Raw genomic sequence first — 17431 nt, 5'->3', positions numbered from 1 at the left:
TCCCTATATCTATATATTAGATTCAAGCATTACTCTATTCTGTGCAGGTTCTTGCCTAAACCTATAGATTTAAAGGGATGCTCCCTGTCCATGGCTCTAATATATACTAGATGAAGTATCACTATTGTTTCATATCATTAGCCACTATTGGGGGAGACTCAATACAGTGCTCCTTTGTTTATTTTATTTTAAAAGGACTAAATAAAGAGATTTTTTATTTTACATATTTTTCTACAAAGGACGCCTACAAGGACGCTAATAAGAAGCATACACTCCTGCTTCTTATTATTTCTGTCCCTTCTATACATTTGCCACACCTTCTAGGACTGGTGGGTTAGCGTTCTATATAAGTTGTTTTATTCTTGAATTTGCCAGCAGCAGATCTCCCCTAGGGGAGATTCCTCCTGTTCTTTCTACAAATTCATTAGTGGGTACAAGCCCCTGGTGGAGCTGGCACCACCACCTGACCATACTCTCCCTGCCTCTGCCTATCATACCCTTCTTTTTATATCTTTGAAGGTAGATAGGCAAAACAGGGAAATAACCATTTACTTATACTCTTCTTGATCCTCAAGGTGAGCCACTCTTTGACTTGGATAGTCTTAAGCATTCAAGATCCTCCAAGTGGTACCCACTGGATCATGTGGCAAAGTACATTGCACAGAGCATAAAGAAACCTCTTAACAAGGCCGAACGGAACAAATTTAGGGCTAAATGCCCACGGCCCACACTCTCTGATATGGCCTGCATCACGCCAGTTGTGGACCCCCCCTCAAAAAAAAAAAAAAATCGCCAAATTCCTGGGCAAAACAGGGTGGAAGGCCAAGAAAGGACTGGATTTTTTCCTTGCGTAACTGCCAGAATAAAATCCTGGATGTCCTGGGTCCGAGTGCAAACATGTTCGACATGGTTAAAATGGTCTTAGCAGATGGGACCCCTGCAGACTTGCTAGTCATCGGGGGTGGATCCAACAGTCCGTCTGCCTAACTGGCCACGCAAATTAGACATTAGCCACAGAGAGACATAAGGCTATACTTATTAAGATTGAACCTAGGCTAGTGAATCTAGCAATAACAGAGCCAGGGCCACAGGCAAAAGGCCTCCTGTTTGGGGACTACTTTGTGAAGGAGTTGGGCTCCTATGTAGTGACATTCACGGTGCTAGATAAGGCGCAAGTCAATATGAAGCGAGTGCTCTCCCAGAGAGTTTTTTTCGGGGCTAGCAGATATCAGAGGGTGTCTGCCTGGCCGTTTTTTTCCTGGGGTTCATACCGGGTCTCTCATGGCTCCATGCATTACAGGTTTCAGGCACCAGAGTCCAAATCCACATCACTGTTTTTCTTGGTTCAAGGCAGATCTTGGCAATCTCGTGTACTCAGAGGTTCTTCCCATGGGTTATTCCATAGATTTCGTTCAATAGCCTGTTCAGAGTTACCTACCCAAACGAATTGTGTTCTCAACACACGACCGATGCCTGTTGACACAGGAAATATAATCCTTAGCATCCAAAGATGCAATTTTTTTTAGAAGTTCACCCTCAAATTCCAGGTTTCCTGAGCAACCTCTTCCAGTCCCCAAAAAAGGTGGAGGCATTCGACTGGTCATCAACCTACGACCACTGAATGAGTTTTTCGCATATCACTACTTTGAGATGAAAGGTATCCATGGTCTCCGGGACCTTCTTCTCCCCGAGGATTTGATGGTAAAACTAGAGCTGCTGGACGCATACCTCACCGTTCCAATGTCCGAAGATTGCCAGCAGTTCCTGCAATTCTGCTAGGAACAGACCATGTGGCGATTCAAATGCCTTCCATTTGGCCTCTCTTCTGCCCCATAGTGCTTCACAAAACCTCTGAAACCAGTGGTTGCCCTTCTACGCAGCAGGGGAGTTTGCCTCATAATATATTTTGACGACATACTCCTAATAGCACAGGACTCTCACCTACTTCACGAACACCTGTCTTGGACGATGACTCTCCTGGGCAATCTAGGTTTCCTGATCAATTGGGAGAAGTCGGTTCTCAAACCTTCTCAATCCATAACATTTCTGGGATTCACCTTAGATTCCATTTGTGGGGCACTCCTACTGCCTCCCTCCAAGATCAAGTCCATAAAGAAGGAAATTCGTTGCACGCTAGCCCGACCTATATAGTGACCTTGAGACAATTAACCAGAATAATCGGCCTTCTCTCAGCATCGATTCAGGCCATATTTTCCAGCTTGTTACACTACAGAGCACTTCAACACCTAAAAGCCAAACACATTTGCATGGGTCACTCTTATTCAGACTCTGTTCTCCTTGACTGCAAAGCCAAAGAGGAACTCCGGTGGTGGCTACAACACATGGATGCGTGAAACGGCTGATCAATCTTTGAAACCACGCCGGACTTCGTAGTAGAATCAGATGCAAGTACGCTTGGCTGAAGCATGTGCTGCGGGCCTACCTCCACCGGGGGGGAAATGGTCCATAGAAGAGCTGAGAATGCATATCAATTGCCTCGAATTACTGGCAGGCTTGTTTGCCCTGCGGAGCCTAGTGGGTGTGGTGGCCAACTGCTCCATCCTATTACGTATGGACAACATATCAGTGGTTCATTACATCAAATTATCTTGGGGGTATGAGGTCAACAGTCTTGACAGACCTGGCGAAGGAATTCTGGCATTTCTGCCTAGATCGCAATATCACGGTAAAAGCAGAGTACATGTCCAACATAGTGGCGGATTGGAACTCCAGACATCTAAGGGATGCCAGCGATTGGCGACTGGATCCTTCCATCTTCCTCAGTTTGCAGTTACTGAAGGGCCCTCTGGACATCGACCTATTTGCATCTCGCTTGAAGTCCAAACTACCAATGTTTTTCAGCTGGAGACCAGATCCAGAAGCCCTGGTGTAAGATGCCTTCCTACAAACCATGGTCGAACAGGCGCCATTACACTCTCCCACCATTCTCACCTCCATGATCCTCATAACCCCGTTCTGAACAGCTCAACCATGGTTCCCTACACTCATGGAAACATCCATGGATTACCCAAGATTACTACCGGTTTTCTCTGATCTCCTACTGGACCCCCAACAAGAACTCGTGTCCCCTTCTACTTCAGGGAGATCTCAGACTGTTGGCATGGCTTCTCTCCAAAGATTTTGCTTCGTCCCAAGAACAACTCTGGATCTCCTGGTGGGAGCTTGGGCACAGGGAACAAGGAAATCCTATAATCATGCCTGGAACGGTTGGTGCATGGAAAACCACATGGATCCCATTTATGCACATGTAAATTATGTCTTGGGTTTCCTCACTTCGCTCTTTGAACACAGTCTGGCGTACCGTACAATAAACCTATATAGATTGGCAATCTCAGTGAGTCATCAAGGTGGGAACGGATTTCCATCAGGCCAACATACCTTGATATGTCGACTCCTTCGTGGCATCAGATTTGCATGCCCATCATGTTTTGTTTTTTTCTTTGAATATTAAGTATTCTTTCTGTGCTGCGGAGGAATAAAAGAGAGCGATACGCAATACTCGCCTCCGTGTACTTAATAAAATCATGACTTTATGTCATGAAATTAGTAAAAATCTGGTAATTGGCTAGGATATGAGGCATGGAAGTACACATTTCAGCTTCATAGCGAAGGTGTAGATTATAAGATTGTGACAGCAGAGTATAGTGCAAATATTTAAGTAGGGTCAAAATGACCAACCACACAAAAAATAGGAAGAAAAACTACATAGTGGGATGGAGATAAACCAGCATGTATATAAGTGAAACCAAGAAGTAGTGTAGTAAAGTGAGTATACATTAGTAAGAAGATCATATTTAAATCATTGCATTCTTTGGAATTTATGCAGGCTGAATGATATTGAAAGGTTCAATGATACTGAAGCCTCTGACCTGCTAATTAAAGATAAAACATTGTTCATATAGCCCATTTCTCCATAAGGAATTCCAAGCACTTTAAAGCATCTCTTGGATATTTTAATTGAAATTTCAGCTGATTAACAGCTGTTACCATTATTATCTTTAAAAAAGGTACTCATGTTCATAGGTTCATGCCAGTTAAAGACTAACACATAAAAATAAAATGTTTACCTCTATTCTCACATTAACATTAAAATATTTTGAACTGAACGATAAAAAAAATCTGTTACTTGTTTTGAAATGCATGGGAAAGAAAACCTGCTACTTGTCAATTTCTGATAGAAGCTGGGTTCATTTTCAGAAAGAAATAGCTGAATACATAATCTCGCCAAAGATGGCTAACTGGTATAGTCTCATATTATTCATTTTGAAAAGACTCTTTGTGATCAACCAACATATTTCAAAGCAATTTTGCATTGCTTTGTTCTTTAAACAGACAATTTATCTTCAAGAAATTGATATTTATGACATAATTTTAGGCAAAAAAAGTTAGAGGGAATATATAACTTATTAACTGTAAACTTTTACAGTGAATCAAGGTTTTGAGGGGATTTCTTGACTACAGGCATTGGACCATCATCATAGAACTAAACAATGATTCTTTGTAAATCAGCAACATATATTCACTCTGGAATAAAATCACACCACTTGTTTAGCTAAGACTTCTCACCCTACCTCTGGTTCAATTGTTGCTCAAGGTGCTGCACTTTTTCTAACAGTTCCTTTTCAACAGCCTCCCTTTGAACCTCAAAGTCTTTAACAGCAAGACTTATAGCTTCCTCTTTTTCACATGTAAACTTTTTTACGAGCAATTCTTTTTCTTCCTTTTGGGCAATCAAAATTTGTTCTCGCTCAACTTCAAGCTTTTGGATAGTCTCTTCATATTTTTCCTTGTGTTCCTTTAGGGATGTTTCATGTTGCTCTATTTGCATTTCAAGTGATTTCAAGGTATCATCTAATTTGCTCTTTACATCATTTAATTCTTCAGAAAGCCGGGACTCTGCCTCTACAGCTTGCTGATGTGCAGAAGTCAGCTTATTAATATCAGTTCTCAGCAAACTGGTTTCTGCTTCATGTCTACTCAACAGCTCTGAAATACATTGATTTTTTTCACTAGACAACAGAGTTCTAAGTTCAGCTAATCCCAGTTCATGCTCATCATTACGAGCTTGAATCAAGTTATTCAACCTATCAATTTCCATTTTTAAGGTTTCTGTTTTCTCAACAACCTGGTCTTGCAAGACATCCTGTTGCTGAGTTTTGTTTTGTTCCAACATCACTTTTACTTCATCTATTTCAGCTTCTTTAAGTGCGAGCTCTACCTCCAATTTACACCTAATATCGGTTAGCTCAGAAACTCTACGATTTAAGTCCTGCACCTGTTGACCCCTCTCCTGAGCTGCTGCTGCACTAGATTCTTGCAGTTGATCAATTTCAAGTTTATTATCAATCCTCAATTTCTCTAGACAACATTTATGGTCAGATATTACATTTTCCAACTCTTGGGTATGCCTGAGATTCAAATTTTCTTCTAGTTCTTTTAACTGAGTTTGCTCTAAAAGCTGAAATTCTCCCTTGAGATGTCTGAGTTTTTCTTCATTTTTAGCGTGTATTTGTTTTAAGTCTTCTAGTGCTGCTTCTCTCGATTGCTTTAGTTTCTGAATTTCACAGGCTTGCTCCCTCACAGCGTCTTCTAAATCAATCAACTTCTGATCCTTTTCTTTCTGTAAACATATAAATGTTTCATTTTCATTTCTAATCAAAGCAAATGCATTATCTTTATTCCGTAGATCTCCTTTAAGACCTTCAAGGTCACATTTTAGCTTGGTTATAGCTTTCTCATTTATATCAAATTCCTCTTTCGATAACCGAAGTCTTTCCTCACATTCTTTTTCTACCAATTGCAGTTCTTCCAAATGCTTTTTTTTCAATGTGGTTTCAATGGAAACCCTTACCTGCTCAATTATATTTAGAATGTCTACAGAAACTGTTTTTATTGAATTGGCAAAGTCATTTTGTTCTTTTTGTACAAGAGTTCTTAAATTGCCAATGTCTTCTTTAAAATTTCTCAAACTTGCTTGGGATTCTAGTGTAATAATTTTACATTTTTCCAAAAATGCTTTTAAAGATGCATTTTCAGCACAATCGTCTTTCACTTTGATTTTGATGTCTTGCATACGCCTGCTGTCAATTGCATTAATAACCGACGAGTATAATGACTCCACCATCATTTCTGGGCTTTGTGGATCGCTAATGTTAGGTGACACTGGATTTTCTTCTATTACAAACTCATTAACAGCAGACATGAAATCCGACTCTGGACTATCTCCTAAGGAGTCCAAGTCCAAAGAACCCTGTTTAATTGATTGTTCATTATTTGGATGTGGAATAGTTTCAAAATCAAAAGTATGAGCATCAATGCTGTCTGGAGACAACTCTTCTAAAGGCCCTGGAATTCCATCAGGAGGACAGATGGGATCCTGGAGATTGAGAGATGCAGGCGTTTTGGATGAGGTAGAAGTTGTAACTTCTGCTGTACTTTCAAACCTTGGTGTAGTTACAGATAGTGGTGACAGCTGACCATTTGATGCCTGCAAAATAAGGCAGAAAAAAACGTATTTCAGAAAAATATATTTTGACAATTGAATTCTTAAAAATTATCCTGTAATTTAAACGAGCACTATAGGGTCAGGAACACAAACCTGTATTCCTGACCCTATAGGGTTAAAACCACCATCTAGCCACCCTGGTCCCATCATGACTCCATAAATATAGTAAAATCTTACTTGTATTCAAGTCTGCAGTTGCTTACTTTGTCCCTGTTTCCTTTAGACCTGCCCACTGCCTGCTGAGATCAGCATAAGTGGTAGCCTGATCCAATCACAATGCTTCCCCATTGGATTGGCTGAGACTGACAAAGAGGCAGATCAGTGGCAGAGCCAGCACAATTCAAACACAGTCCTGGCCAATCAGCACCTCCTCATTGAGATGAATTGAATCAATGAATCTCTATGAGGAAAGATCACTGTCTGGCTGCAGAAGGAGGAGATACTGAATGTTTTGATGCATTTTAGGCAGCAATGACCCAGGAAGGATCTCTAACAGCCATCTGAGGAGTGACCAGTGAAGTTATCACTAGGCTGTAATGTAAACACTGCATTTTCTGTGAAACACGCAGTGTTTACAGCAAAACGCCTGAAGGTAATAATTCTACTCACCAGAACCAATTCAATAAGCTGTAGTTGTTCTGGTGACTATAGTGTCCCTTAACCCCTTAAGGACACATGACATGTGTGACATGTCATGATTCCCTTTTATTCTAGAAGTTTGGTCCTTAAGGGGTTAAGGTGTAATGTTGCAAATAAATACATGAATTAAAGGGGCACTCCAGACCCTTAAAGCACCTCAGATTTTATATAAAATGTAGACTTCAAATGCAATTGCAATTTTTCTAAATTAACCTTGTCAGACAGTCAGTCTTGTTACTTTCTAGTTGTTTAGTTCAGTGGAAGGAAATTCAAGAGGCAGATAATTAATTGCTCAGAGCACCTGGCTTGCAAAGAATTCTCACTGAGATGCTTTGGGAAGCCTGTAATTGGACAGTCACAAAAGGTCTGGGCTGGGCTAGAAATTGAGGACTTACAAATACTTAAGGCACGAAATCTGCAGCTTTTATGGTCTGTTTTAAGATATAATCTCAACGAAAAAAATGCACAATTAATTATTCATGTACTCAATGGGGTTACACACCGTTTGTAACTGGTTTGATAGATTACCCTGGGAAAGTGCCAAGGGACTATTGGCACTATAACCACTAGATCATGTAATGCTTATATTTCTTAGTGTCTCTTTAAACCTCTTTAAAGTAGAAACATTGGTAATTAGACTCTAAACATTATGCAGACTTTATCTAGCATGATTCGAACAAAATGAAAATTCCAGAATACAGTATATCTGCTTATTGTTAAAAAGCTATTGCAGTCAAAAGCTTCCTGTTTAAAGAATCTCAGCAAAGTGGAAGATCAGGGGCAGAGCTAAATAGCGCCGGAGAGAAGACTTTGGGCTTAAACCATTCATCAACAGTTTAACCTCTAAAGGTAAGCCAGTGAGTTATTATTGTGCCCAGAGGTTCCCTTTAACATAATTTGTACAATGTAACTACCAATTTAGATTACATGAGATTCATCATGGAAGCCTGTTTTGACAAAACAAATATACATATATACCTTTTGTTCATTTAACAGGTCTGTAATGGTCTGGGACATTTCATCCAAACTTTGTGCAGCCTTCACTAGGTTGTGTAGAGCATGTACATGTTGATGTAGAGGCTCAAAATCACAAAGCAAGGGAACCCTTTAAGTAAAAAAATATAAACCAAAAAAATAAAAAACATCAGATTATCATACAACAAAAACATAATGTACAATCCATTTATGAAAGTAAAAATGTTTAAATAAAATGATGTCCTAATTCAATAGGTACATTGACTAAGTATTTTTTTTCCCCAAGAACATCCTTAAATTCATCAAGTTATACATTCAAAGATTCCATATGAACATTCCAATCACAAACTGGCAATATCAATTAACTGGATTAAATGATAGATTTTCTATTGAAATTCTTATTAATAATATATGCCTATTGCTGTGAAATGTAACAAAATAAGTACATACTGGTGTGAGCTGGAGCTTGACATAATTTTGAGAAGATACACAAATGGCTGGAAACTGTTAAACTTACTAGCTCAAAGCTTTCCAAAATGTGTACAACACAATGACCTCAGTATTATCTAGAATATTTCATTATTTTTCCTATGTTCCAAAACTTGCCATCAGACACCCAAAGTCATGTAGTTATTAAACTTCACTATTTCTCGTACAAAGACTATTACATTAACTCTGCACGGTGTCTCCAGCCATATGATTACAAACATACATATTTGCTAAATTTTCAGCTAATTTAGTTTAATCTTCTAGCATCTAGTACCTGATCTCTAGCATCTAGTACCTTTGGAGTGCCCAATTAAGGTCAATATGAAAGCCAAAGTGTTTCTCTTTATCTCCTTCTAAGGGATTTTCACTACTCTAAAAATGGTGAATTCATACTTCTCATCGCTACTGTGACAAAAAAGGATCCAAGAATAAGTATGGCAGGAAATACGCACAAATTGTGCTTCATCTAAAGTCAATAATAAAGAGGTTCTGTCGTCAAAAATAATCATCCAATCTGCTGCTCTTCCTGTGTCTGAATCTATCTTTATTTTTTTACTGAGCATTGTACTTTTCATAAAATACATAAGAAAAATTCGGGACTACTTTTCCTTATGTACAGCAGACAATGTGACAAGACTTGACAAAGGATGGAGCTTAACCAAGGTTCTGTTTCAGTTGTCAATCACATTTTCCCACAATCCATAAGCAAAATCAATCCCACAAAATGGCAAACAACACACAGGAACAGAGGGGAATAAAATGGCTGCGTCCAGGAAAAGGAAAGAAAATATAGTAAATATAAATAAACACAAGTGACAACAGAGGGGAGTATTTGCAAAATATAAGGTGCATAAAGAAAGGAAACCTGAAAAAAAAAGTCTTGAGTTACTTTAGCTTCACTTTCTTTTGACCTGTTAACTATTGAAGACAGCTGTCTTTAAACAGACACTTAATGCAGTAAGTCACCTCACAGGTTTTGAATCATTGAAGAACAAAAAGATACAGTAGTACCTTGCTTTGCGGCGCTTCTCAACTACATTCAAATAAGGAATCTCTACTATTTTAAAGTTTCCAATATCTACGGTAGTAGCATTGTTTTATTTATTATTTTTACTTTTTTTTTTCTCTCTAAATGCTATTTCGCACTTCACATACATATAATGTATGATAGTGCAAACATGTTTTTCTATGCACCAGCAAATGTTAACGGTGCAATTCAGAGAAGTCAGCACACCCTGGACTACATCACGCTATAACAATGTAATTGCAATGAAGTTCTTATGGTACTAGCAGTGTCCCTTCACATTTCAATTAATAGAGCAGGCGATAAGTAAACATGTCTAAAGTCAGCATGTTATGCAGTAAGATAGGTAGGAAAATAAAGCTTTTATTCAGACAATCTCATTAACAACCAGTTCTAGTGTACAGGTGCTTAAACACTGATATTAAGCGCAATAAAGACTAGCTGCAATAGTTTGATTTTAACATTGTGGGCTTTATATAAAACAATGTAACAATGTTGGAGCAGCCCTGTTTTTCTCCTTTTAGTTCAATTTGTAGCAGCAGTTCCTATATAAGGATCTATATTAAAGGGACACTATAGTCACCTGAACAACTTTAGCTTAATGAAGCAGTTTTGGTGTATAGAACATGCCTGTGCAGCCTCACTGCTCAATCATTTGGCATTTAGGAGTTAAATCCCTTTGTTTATGAACCCTAGTCACACCTTCCTGCATGTGACTTGCACAGCCTTCCATAAACACTTCCTGTAAAGAGAGCCCTATTTAGGCTTTCTTTGTTGCAAGTTCTGTTTAATTAAGATTGTCTTATCCCCTGCTATGTTAATAGCTTGCTAGACCCTGCAAGAGCCTCCTGTATGTGATTAAAGTTCAATTTAGAGATTGAGATACAATTATTTAAGGTAAATTACATCTGTTTGAAAGTGAAACCATTTTATTTTTTTTCATGCATGCTCTGTCAATCATAGCCAGGAGAGGTGTGGTTAGGGCTGCACAAACAGAAATAAAGTGATTTAACTTAAGGATATATAATCTTTCAATGTAGGGTAATAACTGCTTGATCCAAGGATAAATTTGACTGCCATTCTGGGGTCAAGAAGGAATTTTTTTCCTAGCTTGTTGCAAAATTGGAAGTGCTTCAAACTGGGGTTTTTTTTTGCCTTCTTTTGGATCAACAGCAAAAAACATATGTGAGGAAGGCTGAACTTGATGGACCAAGTCTCTTTTCAGCTATGTAACTATGCAACTATGTAACTATGCGGGGTGTTTACCCTTCTCAGTGGAAGCTGTTCAAACCCAGAGCCTGGTTGACGTATTTTGTTGTATAAGCATTGTTTTAAAATTTTTAAACATTTTAAGAAAAGAGGTGGTGCTTTATTGAACATAAGTACAATTTATTATACAAATATTTATTTTATATTTCCTACACTTTTAAATGTATTCACCTTTATAAGGCTTCCAGCGCAACGCAATTTGTGGTCTATGCTTTTCTTCAAAGATGTTGTAAGAGTCACCACCAGGAGGGCTGCATAAACAAAGTGTTTTAAAAGAACACAATAAGCACCACAATGTTAGCTTAAAGAACCACTATAGGCACCCAGACCACTTCAGCATAATGAAGTGGTCTGGGTGCCAGGTCCAGCTAGGTTTAACCCTTTTTGCTATAAACAAAGCAGTTTCAGAGAAACTGCTATGTTTACCTATGGGTTAATCCAGCCTCTAGTGGCTGTCTCCTTGACAGCCGCTAGAGGCGCTTCCACGCTTCTCACTGTGATTTTCACAGTGGGAAGATGCCAGCATCCATAGGAAAACATTGAGAATGCTGTCCTATGAGACTGGCTGAATGCGCGCGCGGCTCTTGCCGCGCATGCGCATTCAGCCAATGACGGAAAAAGAGGGAGGAGAGTCCCAGTGCTGAGGGAGCCCGGCGCTGGAAAAAAGGTAAGGGATTAACCCCTTCCTCCCCCTTTAGCGCCACTGGAGTGGGACCCTGAGGGTGGGGGCACCCTCAGGGCACTATAGTGCCAGGAAAACGAGTATGTTTTCCTGGCACTATAGTGGTCCTTTAATGGAGTCGTTTTGCTGTATTAATATGTCTAAAGTAAACACACTGTGCGGTTAGATCTGATTCAAAACAAAACCAGGTTGGCTGTGTGAGTCACAGCCTGGGGAGACTAGGGCTGCATAAATAGAAACACAAGTGATATAACTTCTAAGTGGCAGTGAGACTGCAGGGGCATAGTCTATATACTAAAACAACTAGATCAAGCTAAAATTGTTTTGTTCCTTAGAGTGTCCCTCTAACTCCAAAATGACAGACAATCGAGTACTGATCTATACACTAAATTAACCAATTTCAAATTCCCTGAAATAAAGTAGTTTTGAAGCTCATGCGTTTTGATTCATAAACCTTTAAGGTAGGAAATGAGCAGGAAATATTCAGAAATATAGCTTCCATAAATGAGATCAAAATGTCCACAAATAACAAATGAAGATTGTGAACGGTTATTGCTGCCTGTAAATGTTCTTAAAAGACAATATATTTTATTTTTTTATTTTAAAGGTTTTTTTTTTTTATGTAAGAATGTCTTCTTTTCGTTGTATTTTTCATTATTTATTTCTTGTAAATGGCTTGCTTACCCCAACCTCCCTTGCAGTCTGCCATCTTAGATGCTCCTAAATTGTAAATTTGATTTTCACTGCATACAGAATTCTAATTTTCCGCATCACTTAACTCCATAACAAAATGTACAGGCTAGTAGCAGTAGACAATATAGGTAGAACTCCTAGTGAGTTTTTCAGGCAAAGGGCATCACGAGTCTACAAATAAAAGTGAAACGTGCAAGAGACAAACCAGACAAGACTGCAAAGGAAAGTACACCTGCCAAAACTGTCAAACCAGTAGGGGATTGCAGCATGTACATGAAAGAAAAAGTAGGGAACGCAGGTTAATGACAGATGACCTTAACATCCTGAGATTGCACAACAGCAGGGCAAGAAAGTGTGACTGCGGATCAACAAAATGGGAGATTCTATCCCAAGCTCACAAAATATGGCAGGTATGCATTGGATGGAGGTATGCAAGTCCTTTACTACACCAAAAAAAATCTTTAGATACACACACGATTTAAAAAAAAAAAAATATATATATATATTAAATAAAATTACAAACTTAAATTATAAAAGACGAATGCCAGGTTTTCTTAAAGTGCTTAACCCCTTAAGGACCAAACTTCTGGAATAAAAGGGAATCATGACATGTCACACATGGCATGTGTCAGAGCCTTCTCTCCTCCCTGGCTCAGCTTTGCTTACTGAGCCTCTTAAGTTCCTGTTCAGTAAAGGAGATGGTGATCTTCTAGTCACTCTGCCTAATGCAAAGGAAAGGGTGAATCCCCAGCAGAAACTAGTTTAGTAAATTAAGTACAAGATTACGATTACCGTATATACTAGAGTATAAGTCGAGTTTTTCAGCACATTTTTTGTGCTGAAAAATCCCAACTCGACTTATACTCGAGTAAATGTCTGTATTATGGCAATTTATATTGCCATAATACAGACAGGGGGCTGGCAGAGAGCTGTTACTTACCTCTCCTGCAGCTCCTGTCAGCTCCCTTCTCCTCCGCGCTGGTCCATTCAGCACCTCTGTCAGCTCCCAATGTAAATCTTGCGAGAGCCGCGGGGCCATAGTGCGGCTCTCGCGAGGCTTACAGTAGGAGCTGCACGGACCAGCGTGGAGGAGAAGGGAGCTGACAGGAGCTGCAGGAGAGGTAAGTGCTTCCTGCCAGCCCCCCTCCACTGAACTGCCAATGCCACTGGACCACCAGGGAGTGAGAGCCCCCCTACCTGCCATGTATCAAGCAGGGAGGGGGGACGAAAAAATAAAATAAAAATGTAAATAATAAAATATTAATTATAATAAAAAAATAAAAATAAAAAAAAGAATATTAATATAACAAAAAATAAATATTACAACTATAATAATTAAAAATAAATAATAAAAATGCTCACCCCCCACCAAGGCTCTGCATCACACTTTGCATCACACACTGCACTCATACACACACACTGCATTCATTATATACACACACTGTAAATAAATATTCAATTAATATAATTTTTTTAGGATCTAATTTTATTTAGACATTTACCAGTAGCTGCTGCATTTCCCACTCTAGTCTTATACTCGAGTCAATACGTTTTCCCATTTTTTGGGGGTAAAATTAGGGGCCTCGGCTTATATTTCGGGTCGGCTTATACTCGAGTATATACGGTATACATGCATCACTTTGAGACAAGTGTTTCATTCAAAAGCTTTATATTTTGTCTGCTTTCTCTCTCCTGCACACTTGTGACCTGTTTCTATCATTAGTGGACTGGTCTGAGATGGGCAAGTAAGAGAAAGGGCTGAAGAAATTTTTTGTTGCTTTATTTTGGTTCTCACATTTGTTTTTAAAAGTGTTTGTTGCTAGTTCAAAAAGAAAAAAAAATTGTCAAGTGATGTATGTCTTTTTAAGAGTACCATTTCTAGTTAAAGTAAAGTAGTTTATTTTCCTCTAGACCTAAAGGAATTATGCTCAGTATACATTTTACTTTATTTTTCTTTGCTTTTTGCAAGTTTCTGTATTAATATAACCCGTTTTATATAAGGCATCATTTTCACATTTCGGAAGTTGCATCTATTTCACCTTGACTTTAACCTTCACATTTTCACATAACTGAACAAAAGCTGCCAGTTTTTAGGTTTTGTTTAAATAAAAAAAAAAATCTAATTTACAAAAAGTTTAAATAGATCACTAAAAGGAACCAATTAAAAGCCATCATAACCAGCTGGCAACTATAGGAAAACCCAAAGGACTTTTACTTGATGAAACTTAAAGCTGAAATAGGAATGTACAGTCACACAAACCATAAATCTGTATTTTAATGAATATTGGACCAAAATTGTTTTGCAGAAAATTTAAAATGTCAAACATCATATGCACTGCTTTTGAATCTAACTTTAATTTAATACGATCTATATTCACCCAGGTCACCACTTGCCCAATCCTATGACTCATCATTGTAGCAGCGTGTATTGTCAATAAGGATAGGAGGAATAAAATATATCTCAAAAAGAGATATGAAGTAGGAATCTACAGATCTATGCAATTATTAATTCATTTTATATTTCATGGAGCACACTATTACAACAAATTTAAAGAGACACTCTAAGCACAAGAACTATAGCTTAGTGTAGCAATTATGTTCTTGGAAGCAATGGGTGCAGTCCATTGGACGTTTGTCAAACTGCTTTCAAATCTTCCATGGCACAAGGCCATTTACTCTTAACATTGGAGGTCACAGCGAGGAATTTTAAATTATTCGTTATCCCTCAACATTATTGTATGAGCAATGCATGCTCACATTAGTGAGCAGCTCAGAATGCTGGCGTTCAGAGTGATTAAAGTCCGCAAAATCACCACAAGAACTTTTCCAAGCCACCAATTGGCAGTGGTACTTTCTCCACAGGGTTTTTTAGAAAGGCAACAATGGTGAGCTCCATTATATATTGAAGATACCTTATAAGAGTATAATTGATCTCGTATATGTGGTACAGTATACAGCAGACATAAAAATATATGGTCCTGCACACTTTTAAATCGCTTCCAGTATTCAAATAAAGGAATTGGCTTCCAGTATACAAGTAAAGGTACAATGTTTTGGCCTTTTTTAAATCACTGCTTGACAAAGACTTGAAAAATGCCAAAACAATGTACTCATGGCAGCAATAAACATGGATTGCTGAAATTTCAAGGTATGCTGGACCACGTTTTTACACAGCCTATCATATCTCATTATAATGCCAGCCAAAAAAAAAAGGACTGGGCAGACTAACCACTACAATATGCAGGACGTATAGCATCATGAATTGCTCCGCCTGAGCTCATCTATATTAAGAGGGTTTTGTTTGTTTTTCTCAAGAGCTGTAAAGTGTTTGTGCTGATATGCATCTTTGTTCAGATAATTGAATTGTATTTTAATTAGAATTGATATTGTTGTGAATGGCATCTGAAAACAAAGCATGTGTAATAAGACGAAATTCCCCCCTCAATAAGAAGTTGTGTGATATTATTTATATAACCCCTTATAACGTTTTTCCTTTTTAAGTTTCACATGGCATTGTGGGTAATGGTCAATTCTGTGATGAAGTGAATATACTTTATTTTTTTATTTTTAATCTTCAGGCACATTGTTAATTTTTTTACATTCACATTCTCACATAATACCAAAAGTACTGTAATAGAAACAGTTTAAATTTAAACTTAAGTAGGTCATCACATGTGTGCTCATATCATATTGTATGTAAATTAAATTTCATTTTAAAACAATCCACCCTTATATTACCTGAGGAAAAGTTGGACTTCGGGAGGACAAAGAGATTGCAAAAATTGCAGGTCATTTAATGATATCTCCGGAAGCTCACTGTCAAATCTCCTTGGCTTTCTAGTCTATGTAAGTCAAACAAAATAATAATAAATGTAACAGAGTTTTACAATTGAGATTTAATAAAATAGAGAGCCATATCATCTGTTTAGTCATGACAATGTGTCTTTTTGCCGGTTTCATGTTGGAAGAAAAAAAAAAAAAAGAGCAAAAACGATCTCCAGTTTAAACAAGGATGTTTTATGCTGAAATATTACAAAGTCCATAACAATAGCAATTCAGATATTCAATAAATTGGCTTATACATACACAGAATGATGAAGGCCAGGAGTCAAGTCCTCTAAAAAGCCGGTTTCGTAAATAGGATTTTCCTGTATAAATGTAAATAAAATATAATATTTATTATTATATAGAGTAAATGCAATATGCAATCACATGTGCCTACACAAAATTAGCATGGTGAGAATATTTCTGGTATAAACGAAATAAAATAGATAGTTATTTGAAATATCAGACACGGATATTACAACCAAATACATCCTTTGTAATATTTCCTTTTGGTGAGAAAAAAAAATGATATATATAAAATATAAATATTGTATGCACAAACTTATAAGGAAAACAGGTTGCTTGTAGAAAAATGTTTGAGTGGACGCTAAAAAAAGATTAGTTAGTTTTAGTGTATCATTCATATAATGATTTTAAAAAATATATAAAATTGGAGAAGCGTGATAAAAAATTATTTCCAGATTATTTTTAGATATGATGATTTGGAATATAGTTACTATGCTTTGTTTTGTCCTGATTTTAACTACAAAATATCATTGAGGTAAGTGCTATTCAAGTATAGAATGCAACAAAAAAATATTAATCTCAATGAAATTGTTATTTGAGCTGGAGTCTCTGGGTTAGATCTCATCATAAAAGAACATGCATTACTTGTCATTTTTTTTTAAACCATCAAGCAAAAACAAATATTCAAACCAAAAGAAAAAAGCAAATAAAACCTTTAAGTAGTAGTAAAAAAAAAAGTATGGTTTATAAATGTTTATAAACATACTTTAAACTTGGTCAGATTGCATTGTAGGGCATGACTCAACTTGGGGAGTTTCTAAGTCCCCCCTTACCACCCCTGCTGCTTACCCATCCATCTTAGTTTCAGACCAGTCCACTGATGACAGAATTGGGCCTCAAGAGAAACCTAACACCAGATCCTGTTCTACATGAATCACAGCAATAACACTTTTTCTCTTCTCCCCATCAGGATGTTGCAATGTGAAGAGATCTTCCACTTGCACATCAGTAAATAGGTCACACATGCCCAATGCATTTTTCCCAGCAGTCCTAAGGATAGGAC

The 17431-nt window shown here is 37.7% G+C and overlaps 1 protein-coding gene across 2 annotated transcripts in view; it reads right to left on the bottom strand.

Annotated features, from left to right (window-relative positions):
• RB1CC1 (RB1 inducible coiled-coil 1) overlaps positions 1–17431 on the bottom strand; it is a 146284-nt gene that overhangs the window by 55673 nt on the left and 73180 nt on the right. For both annotated transcript variants that reach the window (XM_063451396.1, XM_063451397.1), the window contains exons 11-14: positions 16384–16445; positions 16036–16139; positions 8144–8270; positions 4593–6508 (exon numbers count right to left, since the gene is read on the bottom strand). In XM_063451396.1, coding sequence (XP_063307466.1) covers positions 4593–6508; positions 8144–8270; positions 16036–16139; positions 16384–16445 — 2209 coding nt within the window. The remainder of the gene's footprint in view (positions 1–4592; positions 6509–8143; positions 8271–16035; positions 16140–16383; positions 16446–17431) is intronic.

The sequence above is a fragment of the Pelobates fuscus genome, chromosome 4, assembly GCF_036172605.1.
Source record: "Pelobates fuscus isolate aPelFus1 chromosome 4, aPelFus1.pri, whole genome shotgun sequence".
Taxonomy (NCBI): Eukaryota; Metazoa; Chordata; class Amphibia; order Anura; family Pelobatidae; genus Pelobates; species Pelobates fuscus.
This window is presented reverse-complemented; position numbering and strand designations above follow the sequence as displayed.